The sequence below is a fragment of the Chinchilla lanigera genome, unplaced genomic scaffold (genome assembly GCF_000276665.1).
Source record: "Chinchilla lanigera isolate Chin_1 unplaced genomic scaffold, ChiLan1.0 scaffold00057, whole genome shotgun sequence".
In the NCBI taxonomy this organism is placed as follows: domain Eukaryota; kingdom Metazoa; phylum Chordata; class Mammalia; order Rodentia; family Chinchillidae; genus Chinchilla; species Chinchilla lanigera.
Window position 1 is genome coordinate 2,281,073 of NW_004955458.1, and position 16,106 is coordinate 2,297,178.

A 16,106-nucleotide genomic window follows, 5' to 3' on the forward strand; every position below is an offset into this window, starting at 1 on the left:
CAGCTCTTCTATAGACCCCTTAAGTAAATATAAAGCATGGCATTGGAAACAAGGCAAACTTTATGGAATGGTGTTGATGGTCCATCCAGGAGAGAAATACTGGGATATGAGATTCATTTTTGTCGTTGGTTGTGCACACATTTTATTTTAGTAGGTATGAAATTTACATTACAGTTCAGTTTCCATGATGCACAAAAAGCAACTGAACATCTTAAGTAATTCAAAAATTCCAGTATTTTCTTTAAATCTGTTGGTATCTAAATTAAATCTCCAAGTTTTCCTAAAGTTGACTACAAGAGATCTTAGTATACCCAAATTCCAAGTACAAAAACTATTCCTGGATTCAATTATCTGTCCTCTTTTCCAATCATTGCTTCGTGACGGTGAAGCTACTGTGTACATAACAGGGAGAGTATGTAGTAAGTGCTATTGGCAAATATAAAAAGTATTTTGGTATAAAAGTAGTGCATCAGATACACAGAAAACACACCAAATTCTATCACTTTTGGAAATTATGAAATAAAAATGATGTTTTGGTACAGTATCAGTCATTTGAAATTTTTAAGTAACAAAATCACTATTAAGCTAAAATTAACAGTGACTACAGGATAGCCTTGTAAATACAAATACTTAGAGATTATCTGTAATGCTGGAACCAGTGCTAAAAGTCCACGTGTTTATTTTGCCTTGTGCCTCTCATCAGGTCTCTTCCATGGGTGACAGGGGAACAAGCAATCACTCAGAAACGACTGACTTCATTCTTGTAGGCTTCAGGGTCCGCCCTGAACTCCCTATTTTTATTTTCCTGATATTTTTACTTATCTATGCCGTGATCATTTTAGGCAATGTTGGGATGATGACCATTATTACAACGGATCCCCAGCTGAACACACCGATGTACTTCTTCCTAGGCAACCTCTCCTTTATTGATCTCTTTTATTCATCTGTTATTGCACCCAAAGCGATGAGCACCTTCTGGTCTGAGAGCAAGTCCATCTCCTTTGCAGGCTGTGTGGCGCAGCTCTTTCTCTTCGCGCTCTTCATTGTGACTGAGGGATTTCTCTTGGCGGCCATGGCCTATGACCGCTTCATCGCCATCTGTAACCCACTCCTCTATTCTGTTCAGATGTCAACGCGGCTCTGCACTCAGCTGGTGGCTGGGTCCTATTTTGGTGGCTGCATCAGCTCAGTTCTTCAGTCCAGCATGACATTTACTTTATCTTTTTGTGCTTCTCGGACTGTTGACCACTTCTACTGTGATAGTCGCCCTACAAAGACTATCGTGTTCTGACATTTTTATCCAAAAAATAGTATCTTTCTCCTTATCCAGCATCATTATCTTGCCTACTATCATAGTCATTATAATTTCATACATATACATTGTGTCCACAGTTCTAAAGATGCGCTCCGCGGAGGGACGCAAAAAAGCCTTCTCCACTTGCAGCTCTCACCTGGGAGTTGTGAGTGTGCTGTATGGCGCTGTCTTTTTTATGTATCTCACCCCAGACAGATATCCTGAACTCAGCAAAGTGGCCTCCTTATGTTATTCCCTAGTCACACCTATGTTAAACCCTTTGATTTATTCTCTGAGAAACAAGGATGTCAAAGAGGCTCTGAAAAAACTGCTAGAGAAGAAACATACTATTCTCTATTAATTATCTTCCACCCCTTGACTGTGGCTATTTATTTTGTTCCTCTTGTGGCATTTTTAGCTTTTTCCATGTGAGTTACCTCTCCCAAATACCACTTCTTTCCTCTCTGAGATACTGATCCTGAATTTCCTGGATTAATGGCACTGTATATGGGAGATGCCCAGAAAGCATTTTTAGTGATGACATCTCCCACTGATCTCCAGCAACATTTTATTTTCACAGAATCAGTATGTATGCTTCAGTCTTGAAAAATGTTTTATATTTTAATATACTGTTTAAACAATTCTTTATCAAGTGCCAGTCTTTAGCATTGCCCTTCCCTCCTACACACAATCATGGATCATTGACAAAGACGTCCAGATGATTTTAAAATGAAGTATTTTTTCTTATTTTATTTGCATTAGTATGTTAAAAGGTTATTATATTTCAGCTTGAACAGATATTTTCCATGTGTTACACAAAAAAAAATAACAAGAATAAAACAGCAATAAGCCACCCTATGCACATTAATTTGGAAATTTGTATACTCAGCATCCAGGGACTGAGCAGTGCTCAGAGATCCTACCAGGTACTGGATCTTATTCAAAGCAGTAAGGTGGGAGTTAGGAAACTGCAAATATTTTGGAGTGCTCATTCCCTCGATCTGTATCTTTGTCATCTTCATCTTATCTTAACTATTACTGGGGGAATATTTAATAAAGAAATAGGAGCAAAGAATTCATGAAATTGAGAGCAATCCAAAATTTACTCCTCTATGCCTCTGTGTATAATTATTTCAATATTTTTATTAAATACCTGTGTAAACATCCCGGTTACTGGTGAGCTGAGGGACAAATGACTTTTTCCTTTGGAAGTTTACAATTTTATTAGAAAATCAGCTTTTTGGATAACTAAAACTCAGAAGGTTGTGCCAAAGATAGTCTTAGAGATAATAATCTGGGGTGCTTGAAAGCAGTTGATGGGTAGTTTGGGAAACTTTTCTTGGGCTAAATAATTTGGAACATACATTTAAAGGGAATAAAGTTGTAGTAAAGGAAATTGTTGTAGTAGTTCATGTTATTTACATGGGCTTACTTGTAAAATATACCATGTCAATCAGAGAAGACACTTATGATCAATGTAGATAGTAGATACATACAGAACAAACTAAGCACATGCTAAGAAAAGACTGTACCAAAGGACATATGTCTTCTAAATTTTGTACTTAAAAGACTGTAACAATGGTATGAACAGATGAAAAGTAAATAAGCTCTGAGAAAACTAATATAAGCTGACCTCCTCAACTTAATAAAGAGCATGTATAAAAAATCTACATTGAACAACATCCTTAATAGAGAGAAACTAAAAGCTTTTCCTGCTACCATTAGGAATAAGGCAAGAAAATAAGGAGCTAATACAAATAAGAAGTAAGGAAAAAAAATAATAAATTATATCACTTAACATCTTGTATGTAGAAACCATTACCTCAGTACTTCAGAAAGTGACCGTATTGGAAGAGATAGCATCTGCAAAGACATGATTGAGTGAACAAGAAGACCATGTTTGGGCTTGGATTCAACATAAGTATTTTATCAAATAAGTGTATAGCATTTGTAAACAAAGGAGGCTAGGATACACAGAGAAGCACAGGGTGTATGTGCACAGAGATGAACATTTGGTACGGCAGCAATAGGGCAACCAACTATCAACCAAGAAGTGAAATGTCATAGGAAATCCGCTGTAATAGGTAACCTTGCCCTGGCTTGCCAGCCTCCATAATTGTAAGAAAATAAATTTCTGTTGGTAAAGTATTTTGTAATTTCTGTTCGCAAAGTATTTTGTAATGGCATCCACAAAGCTTGTACAACTAGGTAAATAAACTGAGGCAAAAGACATAAAACTATCCATATTTGTGTATGACATGCTTGTATGTGCAGAAAATCCAAAAGAATCGTTATCACCAACAAAAACACCCTAAAACTGAAAATTGCCTAAGATTACTGGATATGAAGTTAATGTAGAAGTCAATTTCTTTTCTATGTACCAGCAATGAACCAGTGGAATTTGAAATTCCAGTCAGATGACCCTAGCAAGATGGTGAAATAGAAAGTTCTAGTGCCAGTTCCTTTACAGAAACCCAAGTTTAACAACAATAATATGTGGAGTAAAATCCTTATGAAAACTCCAGAATTAAATTAAAAAGTTGGCAGTGACTCAAGGTTACATAAAGCCAAGGGCAGCTGCATTGAATTGAATAAGATGGACAAGTTCATTTCACCCATGTGATGTATTCCTGGCCCAGCTCAGGCTGGCTGGCTCCGCTCAGCTCCCAAATGTTTCCCTAGCTCATGACTTTGCCCTGTGGTAGTGGGTTGAATCATAATATAGGAGACAACATCCAAAGTGGTGACTTTAAATGAGCTACATAAGCTGATTTTTGTCACGCTCTTTCTGAAATGCTGATGAATTCAAAATATTTTGGATATTTGGGGGCTGCTAAGAATATAAAATCAAGGAATAGGGGTGCTTGCAAAAGTCAGCATGACTGAGCACAGACGGACATCTTGAGCTCTTCTTCTAGAAGGACAGACAAGAAATAGAGCATGTGTCCAACATTTTGGTTTTTTGAAAGAGTTCTTAAGGGAGAGGTGTCGCCTTAATCAGGGGAGAAGCATATTTTGTCCAGTGATTGCTGAGATGGAGATAGAAGAAAGAAGCTTGCTCTAACTGGAGGTCTTGTATTATTTTAGGCAGACACACATAGAACAAGGGATTATAAGTGCTTGTTAAAGATCTAGAAAGCCTCTGAGAAATTGTGTGTGCAGGCCATGCACAGGTCATGTTCTACCCAAAAAGTTTCAGATGCCTTCTTGAATCTATAGATGGTCTATAGACTCTTCATGAGAGTCATTCGCTCTACAATGCCAGTCTATTAAGACAGGGGAGTGCATGTATTCCAATACAAAATTATAAGGCTCACAACACAGCAGGGAACTAAGGCAAAACCATAGAAAAAATAAATCTCCTGAAATGTGAAAGAACATTTCAGATATGCAAAATATAAAAAGATTAAATAGGAATTTTGGAACTGTAGAATATAATAACTGAAGTAAAAAAATCAATAGAGGAGTTCAAGAGCTGATTTTGTCAGGTAAAAGAAAGACTAAGTAAACTTTGAGACAGGTCATTTGAAATTATCCCATAAGAAGAACCAAAGAGCAAAAGAATGCAAAACTTTGAAAATGCCTGAAAGACTTATGGAATGTTATCAACTAGAAGAATACATGTATTATTGAGGTTTAGTCAGAAAAATAGAGTAACAAAGGAGGAGAGAGTTTGTTTAAATAATGACTGAAAATGTCATAATTTAGAGGAAATGAATGGACATTTCTTTTCAAACACCCAATGGATTTCAAGTAGACTTATTCCTAAGCAATGCATACTAAGAGAAATATAATCAAATTTTCAAAATTTGAAGACATTAAGCATTTTGAAAGCAGTAGGAATAAAGTAAGTCATTACATATGAGAAACTATCACTGAATTTCACATCAGAAACTTTACCGGCTAGGAGGGAGTAAGAGGGTATAGTCAAAGTGCTGAAAGGAAAAAACATACAAAGGATTCTATGCTTGGAAAACTCTTCTTCATAAAATGAAAGAGAAACAAAGTATTTCCAAGATGAACAAAAGCTGAAAGAGTTCATCATCACTAGATTTGCCTTACAAAAATTCTAAAGGGAGCCCTTTAAATTGAAATCAAAGGACATTAAACAGCAATACAGAAGCATATGACAGTAGAAAGCTCTGAGGTAAAGGTGAATATATAGATAATATATAATATTGTAACACTTTAACAATGGTACAAAAATAACTTCCTGTTCTGGTACAGAAGTTAAAAACCAAAAGCATAAAATATCTCCACAGTAAAATGTGTCAATGGATACATAATATAAAAAAAGATGTTAGTTGTAAAATCAATAACATAATATGTGTATGTGATGGGGAGTAAAAACAGAGGATTTCCATGTAATTAAAGTTACCAGCTAAAACTAGATTATTGTGACTATCAGACCTAGATTCTGTTGCAACCACAAAGAAAATAAGTATAGAAGACAAAAAGTGAGAAAAAGAAATATCAGTTTAGAAAACTCAATAAAACACAGAACACAGCAAAAGAGACCAGGACAAAATTACTACAAGGCAGAAAACAACAACATGAAATAGCTAAGTCTTTTCCTATCAGTAATTATGTCAAAGTTAAAAATGATTAAACTACTAAATGAAAAGAGACAGAGTAGCTTTATAAAGTTAAAAAAATAGCCAAAGAAGTAAATTAGTGCAATTAATATCACACTATTTGCTGTTTGCAAGACACTTGTTTTAGATTTAAGGACACACATGAGCTGAAAGTGAAAGGCTTGAAAAAAGATATTTTATGTAAATGGTATAGAAAAGACATCAGGGCTGGCTGTACACAGGCGAAATGGATATTAAGTAAAAGGCTATCACATCCTGCATGTGCATAAAAGGTCTAGTTCACTAAGAAGATAACACCATTATAAAGTATAAGCACTTAACACCAGAGCATATAAATATATGAGACGAACATTGACAAAACTGAAGGAAGAAACAACAGCAAAACAAAAATAGGAAACTCAGTATCTTACTTTCAATCATAGTATGAAACTCCAAGCACAAGATCAATATTGAACTAAAGCCTGGAAATGCACTGTTGACCCAACATACCTAACCGATAATTGCAGAATGTTTCATCCTCAAACAGCATATCATCATCTCCAGCACTCACAAATATTTGCTGAGATCAATTACATGTTAAATCAAAATAAGTCGATAAATTTGAGAGGATGGAAACCATACCAAGCCTATTTTCTCAGTACAATACAATGAAATAAAAATGAATGATGCTAGAATTCACGAAAACAAAAAGTTAACATATTTTGAAAAACAAATACATTAAATAAAAATGGATAGAGAAGTTAGAAAATACCCTGAGATAAAGCTAAAAACATATTGAAATATTTAGCATGCAAAAAGTACTAAGAAGTTAAACTGTATTGACAACTGTGTTTATAGATAAATGATTATATCAAAAAGGAAAAAGATATCAAACAAATGGTATACCTCAAGTAAATATAAAAGAAAACAATCTCGTAGCAGAAGGAAGAATATAACTAGGATTTGAGCAAGAAAACAAGTAAAATGGACAAGAGGAAAACATAAAAGGTGCCAGTTATATTTATTTGTCTAGGTCCACTAACAGAGAAGGGTCAGTAATTACCATCAGAAATGAACAAGGAGAGTGAAACTGATAAAGTTTGAAGAATTGTAAGAGACTTCAGTGAATAATTTTGGAAACCTAGAAGTGATGGATAAATTTTTAGCCACAATCTACTAAGACTGAATTATGAAAAACTAGAAAATCTCCAAAGTTGTATGACAATCAAGGAGGCTGGACAACTAAGCAGAGACCTACTAACCGCCCCACAATCCCAGGACCAACAGGCTTCTTTGGTGAATTCTAGCAAATATTAAACGAAGTTTTAGAGTCGATCCTTGTCAAGTACTTTCAATAAATTCATGGGAAAGTAATATTTCTGGAATGGTTATATAATGAGAATATTACCATGTTACCAAAAATAGACAAACATACTATCAGAAAAGAAAATGACATGATAACATACCTGATGAATATAGATGCACAAATCATCAAAAACTACTAAATTCAACAGTACATTAAAAGAACCATATACTACTACTAAGTGGCATTTATTTCTGAGTTGCAAGGGTATGAAATTCAATGAATATGATATGCCACACTGACTCAAGGAAGAATAAAAATCACATGATTATCACAATTAATACAGATAGAGCTAATGAAAAATTAGCACTTTTTCATGATAGAAACACATTAGGAAGAGAGGGAAGTTATCTCACTTACTAAAGACCTTACATGAAATCTACATAACTAACATGATACTCAGTGATGAAAACCAGACAGTTCATCATACGTCTGGCCCTAAATAATGGTGCCAATTTAGAACTTTAACCTGAGCAATGAGGCAAGAATGAGAAACAGAGACATCCTCACCAGAAAGAAAGAAAATTTCTCCGTTCATAGATGACAATATATACGTACTAAGTCCTAAAGATCACACACACTAACTCATGCAAGTATACACATACCTGTTACAAATAAAAACTGAATTTAGCAAAGTTGAAGAATACAAAGGTAACTTTAAAAATTAGTTGTGTCATTTGAGATATGAAAATTAAAACAATGCGGAGATTTCATCTCACTCCAGAAAGAATGGCTATTATGAAGAAATCAACAACAAATTCTGGTTGGGCTTGGGGAAAAATGAATCCTTGTCCACTGTCAGTGGGAGTGTACACAGCGGGAGTGTAGACAGACAGACTGGAACAAACACTGTGAAATCAGTATGGAGATTTCTGAAAAGAATTAGACTAGTGGTTTTAGTTTACTCAGCTATTCCCCTTCTTGGTATCTTCCCCAAAGAATTGAAAACATCATACCACAGTGATTATATATATATATATATATATATATATATATATATATATATATATATACACACATACATGTTTATAGCAGTGCAGTTTGTAATAGTTAAATCCTGAAAATAGTTCAGATGCCTATCAACGGATGAGCGGATAAAGAAAATGTGTTTTTTATACAATGGAGTACTACTCAGGCATAAAGAAGGATAATCATGAGACATTTTCAGCTAAATCAATGTACCTTGAGGCCATACTCTTAAGTGAAATAAATCAGATACACATATATAAGTATCCTATTATCTGTCTGGTATAAGAAACAATGTATGAATAAGGATCAAAATATAGTCTAGATATTGTATAATAGGAAGAAAATGTTCAAATGGGAAAGGGAACTAGAGAAAGGGCAAGGGGGAAGGAAGAGTAAAGAAAAAAACAAGAAAAGGACAAAATGGAAATAAAGCTTTTGTAAATCAGGTGGGGAAGAGGGGCCGAAGGGTGAGAAGAGGAATAGGAAAAAAAAGAAAATGTATGTATAATACAGAAAGGTGGAAGAGGAGGCTAAATTACAAAAAAAGAATTATCTTCTCCCATTTTCAAAAATTGAGAAAAGGAACTAAACAAAAAAGAAATTATGAATAGTTCCAAGACAGTGTGCATAGAAAAAACAGCATAGGGATACAGAGAGTACTGATCTGTCCATTCACATATCCCAGGCATTACTGATCCTGATTATCAAGCAGAAAATAAATCCATGAAAAAGACATTTATTCTATGATAAGCAAGTCTTTCCTGGGTTTTATATCAGACATACCAATGAAGTATAAATGGGTACACTGGGGTAAGAAACCCCCAGTCACCATGTCTCCATCCTTGTACACACTGATGCTTCCTTTCTGAAGACAGTCAGCATTAGACAAGTGGCATAGTAAGAAATAAGGATGCAGGGAGAAGCTAGTACTCAAAGGAACATCTTATCCATGTCCATAGATGCTTAAGTCTAAAGGAAGACGGAGCCTGCAGTGTTGGATGTGCCTATATGTGGGCAGCGGCTGAAGCTGGAAAGTTATTAGGCATGCAGGACAAAGCCAGCCCAAGAACATGGGAGCTCCTCGAAGCATGTAAACAAGCTGTTGTAGCTTGTTAATGGATTGCTGGGCTGAGAGGGTGAAATTAATCAACCTCTCTAGGGTATGAAATAAACACTCTACTGTTCTTGGGCAGTTCCCCTTCTTACTCAGGAGAGAGAGGACCTGCACCTGATCCCAGCTTTTTGTCTCTTGTCTCTTTTTTCTGCATGCTCACCACTGTTCCTTCCTGGGGTACAATAAAAACCCAAGGGATCCTTACAATTGGTGACCACAAAGGGATGCTGGTAGGAATAAGTGGACAATGAGAATGCATCTCAAAAGTGCGCAACGGGGCCGTGGGGAGCACATTTTTGAGAGCTACTCAGCACTGGAGTGCATGGTACTGGCACATCAGGTATAGAGCATGGGGATACACGTTCTCTTTTTGGAACGGGGAATTGAACTCAGGACCTTGTGCTTACCAGGCAAGCGCTTGTGCCACTGTGCTATAGTGCCAGAAAATGTACAGGTTTCAAAGAAGCCAAAAGAGAAAGGGATATTGAAGTGCAGGTGGTCTCAAGACTCCCGGGGTATATGTCTGTAGAAGTGTTTGTTGCATGTTTGACTCCTGTATTGAATTTTCTGGAAGTTGGTTTGAAGGGTTTGGTAACCATAAAGGATTTGGCTCAGACCATTATGCTAAAATCAAGTCCCAAGCCTAAGCAGGACATGGAAGGTGGAGCAATGGCACCACCAGTAGAGCCTGAGCCCTTTAGCCTGGTCCAAGTTAAGAAGGAAGGAGTGGTGGTGGACAAGAGGGACTTTTCCCCACCAGAGAGAATTCCATTTCACAACGCCTGGTGACTTTGACTAAGCCACAGGGGGCTACCCTGGTCTTTTCTACTCAGGGGAGTTTGGCCATCACACAGCTGTCTTCTGACTCTCAGGGAGTAGAGCCATTTTTTCTGTCTCCCTCGCAACTGGCGTTAAGAGAAGCTAGAAGGGTGGGAGAGTCCATGGAGGGTTATCAGCATACTTACCCTGCAACTGAAGTTTAAGTCCCTGAAAATCTAGGACAAGTTATATGTCGTTATGAAGCTACACCTTTAAAAATCCTAAAAGAGTTAAAACAAGCTGCTGCTACTTATGGCCCTACTGTTCCCTTTACTTTGAGTTTAGTAAAAGTTCTAGGATAACAGGTTATGGCCCCAAATAATTGGAAAACAATAACTAAAGTATGTTTAAGTCCCAGAGACCATTTCATATAATGGCTGTGCAACACAAGTTTTCTTCTTTGCCTTTTCTGATGCTTTCTTCTGGCTTCAATGGCCTTCGATAGATTCTCAGCCATTTGCTATCCTCTCCTTTACCCTCTGCACATGTCACACAAAGTCTGTGTTCAGTTGGTAGCTGGATCTTATGTCTGTGGATGCATACATGCAATAGTGCAGAGAAGTTTCACTTTCAGTTTGCGCTTCTGTCGAGAAAACAAACTGGGCCATTTTTTCTGTGATGTCACAGCCCTGACCGAGATATTCTGTGTTGATACCTTTGTAAATGAAATTGTGCTGTTTATTCTCTCTGCTTGCATCATCATCAGCACCACAATTGCCATTGCGGTGTCCTACGCATACATCCTCTCCACTGTCCTGAAGATTCCCTCAACCCAAGGCAGGAGTAAGACATTCTCCACCTGTGGTTCTCATACAGCAGCAGTGAGTTTATTTTATGGATCTATATTCTTTACATATGCTCAGTAGGGGCCATTTCCTCACCAGTGCAAAGCAAGATTGTAGCTGTGTTCACCACACTTATAATACCAATGCTGAATCCTATAATATACAGTCTGAGAAACAGAGATGTGAAAGATGCTCTGAAAAGAATATTATGTGAGAAATGGTGCTCTCAGTGACATTTAAAATATCACTCTACAGTGGCAAGAGTTTGATTTCCAAGGGCTCTAGTCACTATGGTTACTGTGAAATTTTGTCGAAGATATTTTTATATGTAGCAATGAATGTCACTTCCAGTTCTACAAAATAATATTTCTGTTAATATAGGTGTAAACATAAGTATTTTATTTGCCTAGAATTCATAAAATACATAAATTCAATTTATGATATAGCAAATATATGTTAGTTTTACTTTGAATAAGAAGTAAATTTTAAAAGTTCCTATGTAGTCATTAGAAACTGTGTGTTATTTAAAGGGTAAATTTATCATTTTTACAAGGTCAGATGTACTGAGTTGGTGGCAAAATAATAACAGAGCATTTTGAGTTAAAGGCTTAGAGTTTCCCCAAAGTTCCACCTCTACTTTCAGATGGTGTGGTGGTTTGGGGCTTATTTTGCAAGGGGAACAATATAATACAGGACACATACTTTATATAATTATTTATAATAGTCACCCAAAGAACAGTATACAAAAGAGTGCAGGAAATCTGTCCACACACTAAGACCAAGGAATCCAGCCGAGGGCCTGGATCCCGCAACAATGTCTTACATGAATCCAGCTGAATACCCGGAGCTCATAACAATGCCTTCTATGAATCCAACTGGAGGCCCAGAGCCCATGACAACATCTCATGCAGGCCTGTTTCACAGATCTGCTGGGAAGGCCCAAATGTCAGTGGTGGAATCTACAAAGTCTGTGCCAGTGGGATGAAGGACCTGTGCTAGCAGGCTGAGGGATCTGCACTGGAGCCAGGAAGTGATGCTCAGAAGAACCAGAGCTCCCCCAAAAGGTACCACAGCCATCCTGAGCAACTGTGAGGTCCTGAGTTCCTCTGATGATCAGGATGGCCGAGTTCCAGTCAGGGAAACCAACGCAGCAAGCTTTTCCTGGAGACCAGCAGTGCACTATCTTCACCTCCGGAACCAGGAAGCGATGCTCAAAGTGAGGACCAGAGTTCTCCAAAGTGAACTGAAGCCATTCTCAGTGCCAGCGAGGTCCCAAGCTCCTCAGAAGATGAAAACAGCCAAGTTCATCAGGAAAGCCAGCTCCCTACAGCCTCTCTCAGCTCCCAACAGCCTGCTTTTTCTTCTCCAGGTCTGCCTCTTATGCTGCTGGCAACAGTCCTCAGGTGGGCCTCCGACACCCAGCACCACACTCACTCAGTTCAGCTGGGGGTTACAAATTGACCACCAGTCATCAATCCACTATAGATGGGTACCTTTACCAGATTTGCCATGACCATGAAAATGGTACTCATGAAGTATCTCTCATGAAGTCCTTCTTCACATTAAAATTATTACAATAATATTCTGCTTATTTCCTTATTCTCCTCAATATAAGATATTACATTATATAATACTAAAACTGGACACATCAAGAGCATATAATATATACCACAGGTTGCTTTTACCAACAATTTGTAAAGCAAGAAGCTGAGGCACCAGATACTAAGTAGCTTAGTAGTTGAACTCAACATTGGTGTGACTATAGAACTTTAATTATCCAAACGTATCCAAGTGCATTTGCTAATGCATGTAGAACAGTCTAAAATTCTGATTGCACAGCTTAGAAACAAACATGTTTGAATGGAGGTGTAAACATAGATCAATCTTGAGCATTGCAGACTTGACCCTTCTATCATTATTCATGTGATTATTATTTTGATTTTCTTTCAATATTGTGATAAATTTTGGTATGGAGCAGTATAACATTTGTATGTAGTTTTAGTTATAAATTTTAAAAATTTTTCAAACATACTTTTCCAGTAAAAAAAAACATGTAATTTTTAATTTAAATTTTAGTTAGCTTAAAATTTATTTCCTGTACATTCTCAAGGCTCTAATTCAAGTTTTATTCTATCATTAGCCATTTTTTCTAAAATACAGAGGAGGTGAAAGTTTTCACCTTACTTTCTCTGGTTTTATTTTGTTGCTCCAAGGTATATGAATATTAAATGAAAATCTAGGAACCTAATTGATCCAGACATACTAGTGAGAGTGAATCACTTGCCTGAAAAAGTAAGGAGATATGTCAGTGCACCTGGTTTTAGTCAGATTCATAGTGAGAAATGGGAACAAAAAGAAGAGCAGATACATTTGAAAAACTTCAAATTTGTTCAGAACAGAAGCCTATGTAAAGTTGGGGCTAAAGAAGGTACGGTGTCTACAGATATCAGCACTGTTACAGAGCCAAGTGCATACTTTTACTGCAACAATAGTAATGATATCTTGAGGGTATCCAAGGAATCAGCAACATCTCACCAATGCAGGCTCAATGGTACAAATGTGTAAACCTCTCATTTGAGGAGAGAGCCAATAGGTCCCCCTGCCAGAGAAAAGCCACATAGGGAATTGTTTCTCCAAGATTTATTTCATCATGTTCTTTCATCCAGGCAGTCAATGGTCACTGCAGCAATGGTGCAAAAGGGCTTAGCTACTGCTGGAGCCGGCAGCAGAACTTGTCATTTTCCACATGATACTGGTTGTTCAGGCAAGCAGCATGGAAGAGTTTTGGGATCACAGAGGCTTCCACTTAGATTTCAGAGGAAGGCTTGAGAGACAAGGAAATGTGTGGCTGGTCAGAGTTCCTTGTTGGGAGCTACTCAGAATACAACATGTGAAGCTGTGAGAGTCAAGCTAAAGCTTCAGTGGAGAGCCTAGGAGATGGGAGATGCCAGCAACATGGAACATTTTTCAAAAAATGTCATAGATAGTAAGTGGAGCCAGCACAAGAGAGATGGTCTGAAACTGACAAAGCCACAGGGACAAAGCTGCCCAATCCTCTGGAACTCACATCTCTTCACTATGTGCCCCAGATTCTAGAAATTGAGCTACATAATCTAATGTTTGTCCTCCTGAATTATTTTCTTGTCTTGGTTTGATTCTTTTTTATCCCTTTATTCTTTCCCTTTAGGCAGGGGAATGTTCACCTTGTGGCACTGTATCTTGGGATTATTTGCATTGGTTTCTTACTACAAGGATTCATAGCAGAGTTTCCTTGAGTCCCAGAAGAAACTTAGGACTTGTAGTTTTGAGCAACAGTTGAACAGTTGAGACTTCGGGGCAGGGATTAATGCATTTTTAAATTGTAACAATAATTTCATCATCTTTGGTAGAATTATGCCTTGATTATTGTGTTTATTTGGAGGTTAATATGGCTTAATTAGATGTGATTAGATGGCAAGTTGACAAGGGATATATTTGTGCCAGTTAATTTTGACTAACTGATGGACTGAAAGCAGAATAAGCTACTAGGAGGTGGGGCCTTTGTGGAGGAAGTAGGTGATGGGGGGTATGAGTTTGCATATTATATCGGCCCTTGGCTTCTTTCTCCCTGGCTTTTCTTGTTAGCTTCTTTGCTGTCTTGAGTTGAGCGGGTTTCCTCTCCACCATGCCCTCCCGCAGTAATGTCTGTCTTGCAGCCAACTAACCATGGACTGGGACCTCTGACATTGTGAGCTGAAATAATCCCTCCCTCCCCTGAATTCAGTAACCTGGATATTTTTCCTGGTGATGGGAAATATCATCGTCATCCATGTTTGTGCTTAGCAAATAACCTACAACTTCACATTTCAATACTGAAGACTCAAGAAATAATTACAACATCTTTTATGAACAGTAGGCCTTTAAATCTTGCAAAATCATATCACTTTTGGTTTCCCTTATAAGAACTAATGTGGCAAATGATAGCAGTTTTGCAGAGAATGTTACTGTATCATTTAACGGATAAGAAATACGAGGTCATCACAATTTTATAAAGACATATACTCTGTCTGTGGTTAGAAAAAGATCTTTATTTCCTTAATCTTTCAAAGCTAGGATTATGTGTTCATTTATGCTTTTCCATCTTTTCAAATGTACTTTTGAAAAGTGTCATTTTTTTGAAAGAGGGGAGAGATTTATTTGGCTTGTCATCTCAGAGGGTTCAGTCCATGGTGGGTTGGCTTCAAGGCAGAATATCACGATGGCAAGGCACAGCAGAGGAAAGCTGCTCAGTTCATGGAGACCAGGAAGTAGAGCTGGGAAAACAAGGCCAGCATGGAAGAGGCAAGGAACCAGATATAGAGCTCAAAGTTATGTCCCACACAGGTACACACATAAACCTGCTTTACTAATCCTGTGGGCAGCTCCCAAGCCAATCATGTTAACAATTAAGCTTAACCGTCACAGACTGTATATACTAAAGTGATAGCCCAAGGTTAGATATAATACAGAGTGGTATGTGGTATTTGATAAATGGATAAACAGTAAAAACAAATATCTCTAATTTCCCACTAGTACCAACAATGCTACAAGGAAAATCCTTTTATTCCATGCTTAGGCTGTCGTGCATCTCCTAAAGTGACACTGGTAAATTAAATACTCTCTACATTTAGAGTTTTGATACATACTGACAAATTACCTTCTCCGGTGGAATCAACCCTTTCTCCCTCCATAATATGTAAAAGATCTCATAACCTTGCCAATAAAAGGTTGTATTTTATATTTTTTGGAAAGTTGATACTTAACATTTAGTGACTCAGTGTATTAGTCAGGGTTCTCTAAAGAATGTAAATAATAGAATACTTATATCTCAGAGGTTACTCAGTTAGAAAACCAGGAAGAGCCAAAGTTAGGGATGAAGTCTGCAAGCAGTCAGCTGGTGAATCCTCTCTTACTAGGGAAGGTCAGTTTGGTTCCATTTTGGCCTTCAACTGAGCGCACAATTCTTACTGCAAGACCACACACTTAAATGTAAATGATATTCAAAAATGTATTCACAGAAGCTTCCAGAGTGATGTTTGGCAAAACAGCTTGGCCTTGACGTCCAGCCAAGTTGACCCTAGCACACTCAGGACTATTTCAGTTTCAATCTCCCTGATGAAAGGTGAAGTGGAAACTATTTGCATATTTTATGTAGACTTTTATATTTCTG

At 37.4% G+C, this 16,106-nt stretch overlaps 1 protein-coding gene and 1 pseudogene across 1 annotated transcript; both read left to right on the forward strand.

Annotated features, from left to right (window-relative positions):
* Positions 1-670: 670 nt before the first annotated feature.
* On the forward strand, positions 671-1,655 carry LOC102011407 (olfactory receptor 9K2-like). The gene is given in 2 exon segments (XM_013520797.1): positions 671-1,269; positions 1,271-1,655. Coding segments are annotated over 2 exon segments (942 nt in total). The 5' UTR covers positions 671-712.
* Positions 1,656-7,818: 6,163 nt separating this feature from the next.
* LOC102015382 lies at positions 7,819-11,151 on the forward strand (annotated as a pseudogene).
* Positions 11,152-16,106: the final 4,955 nt, after the last annotated feature.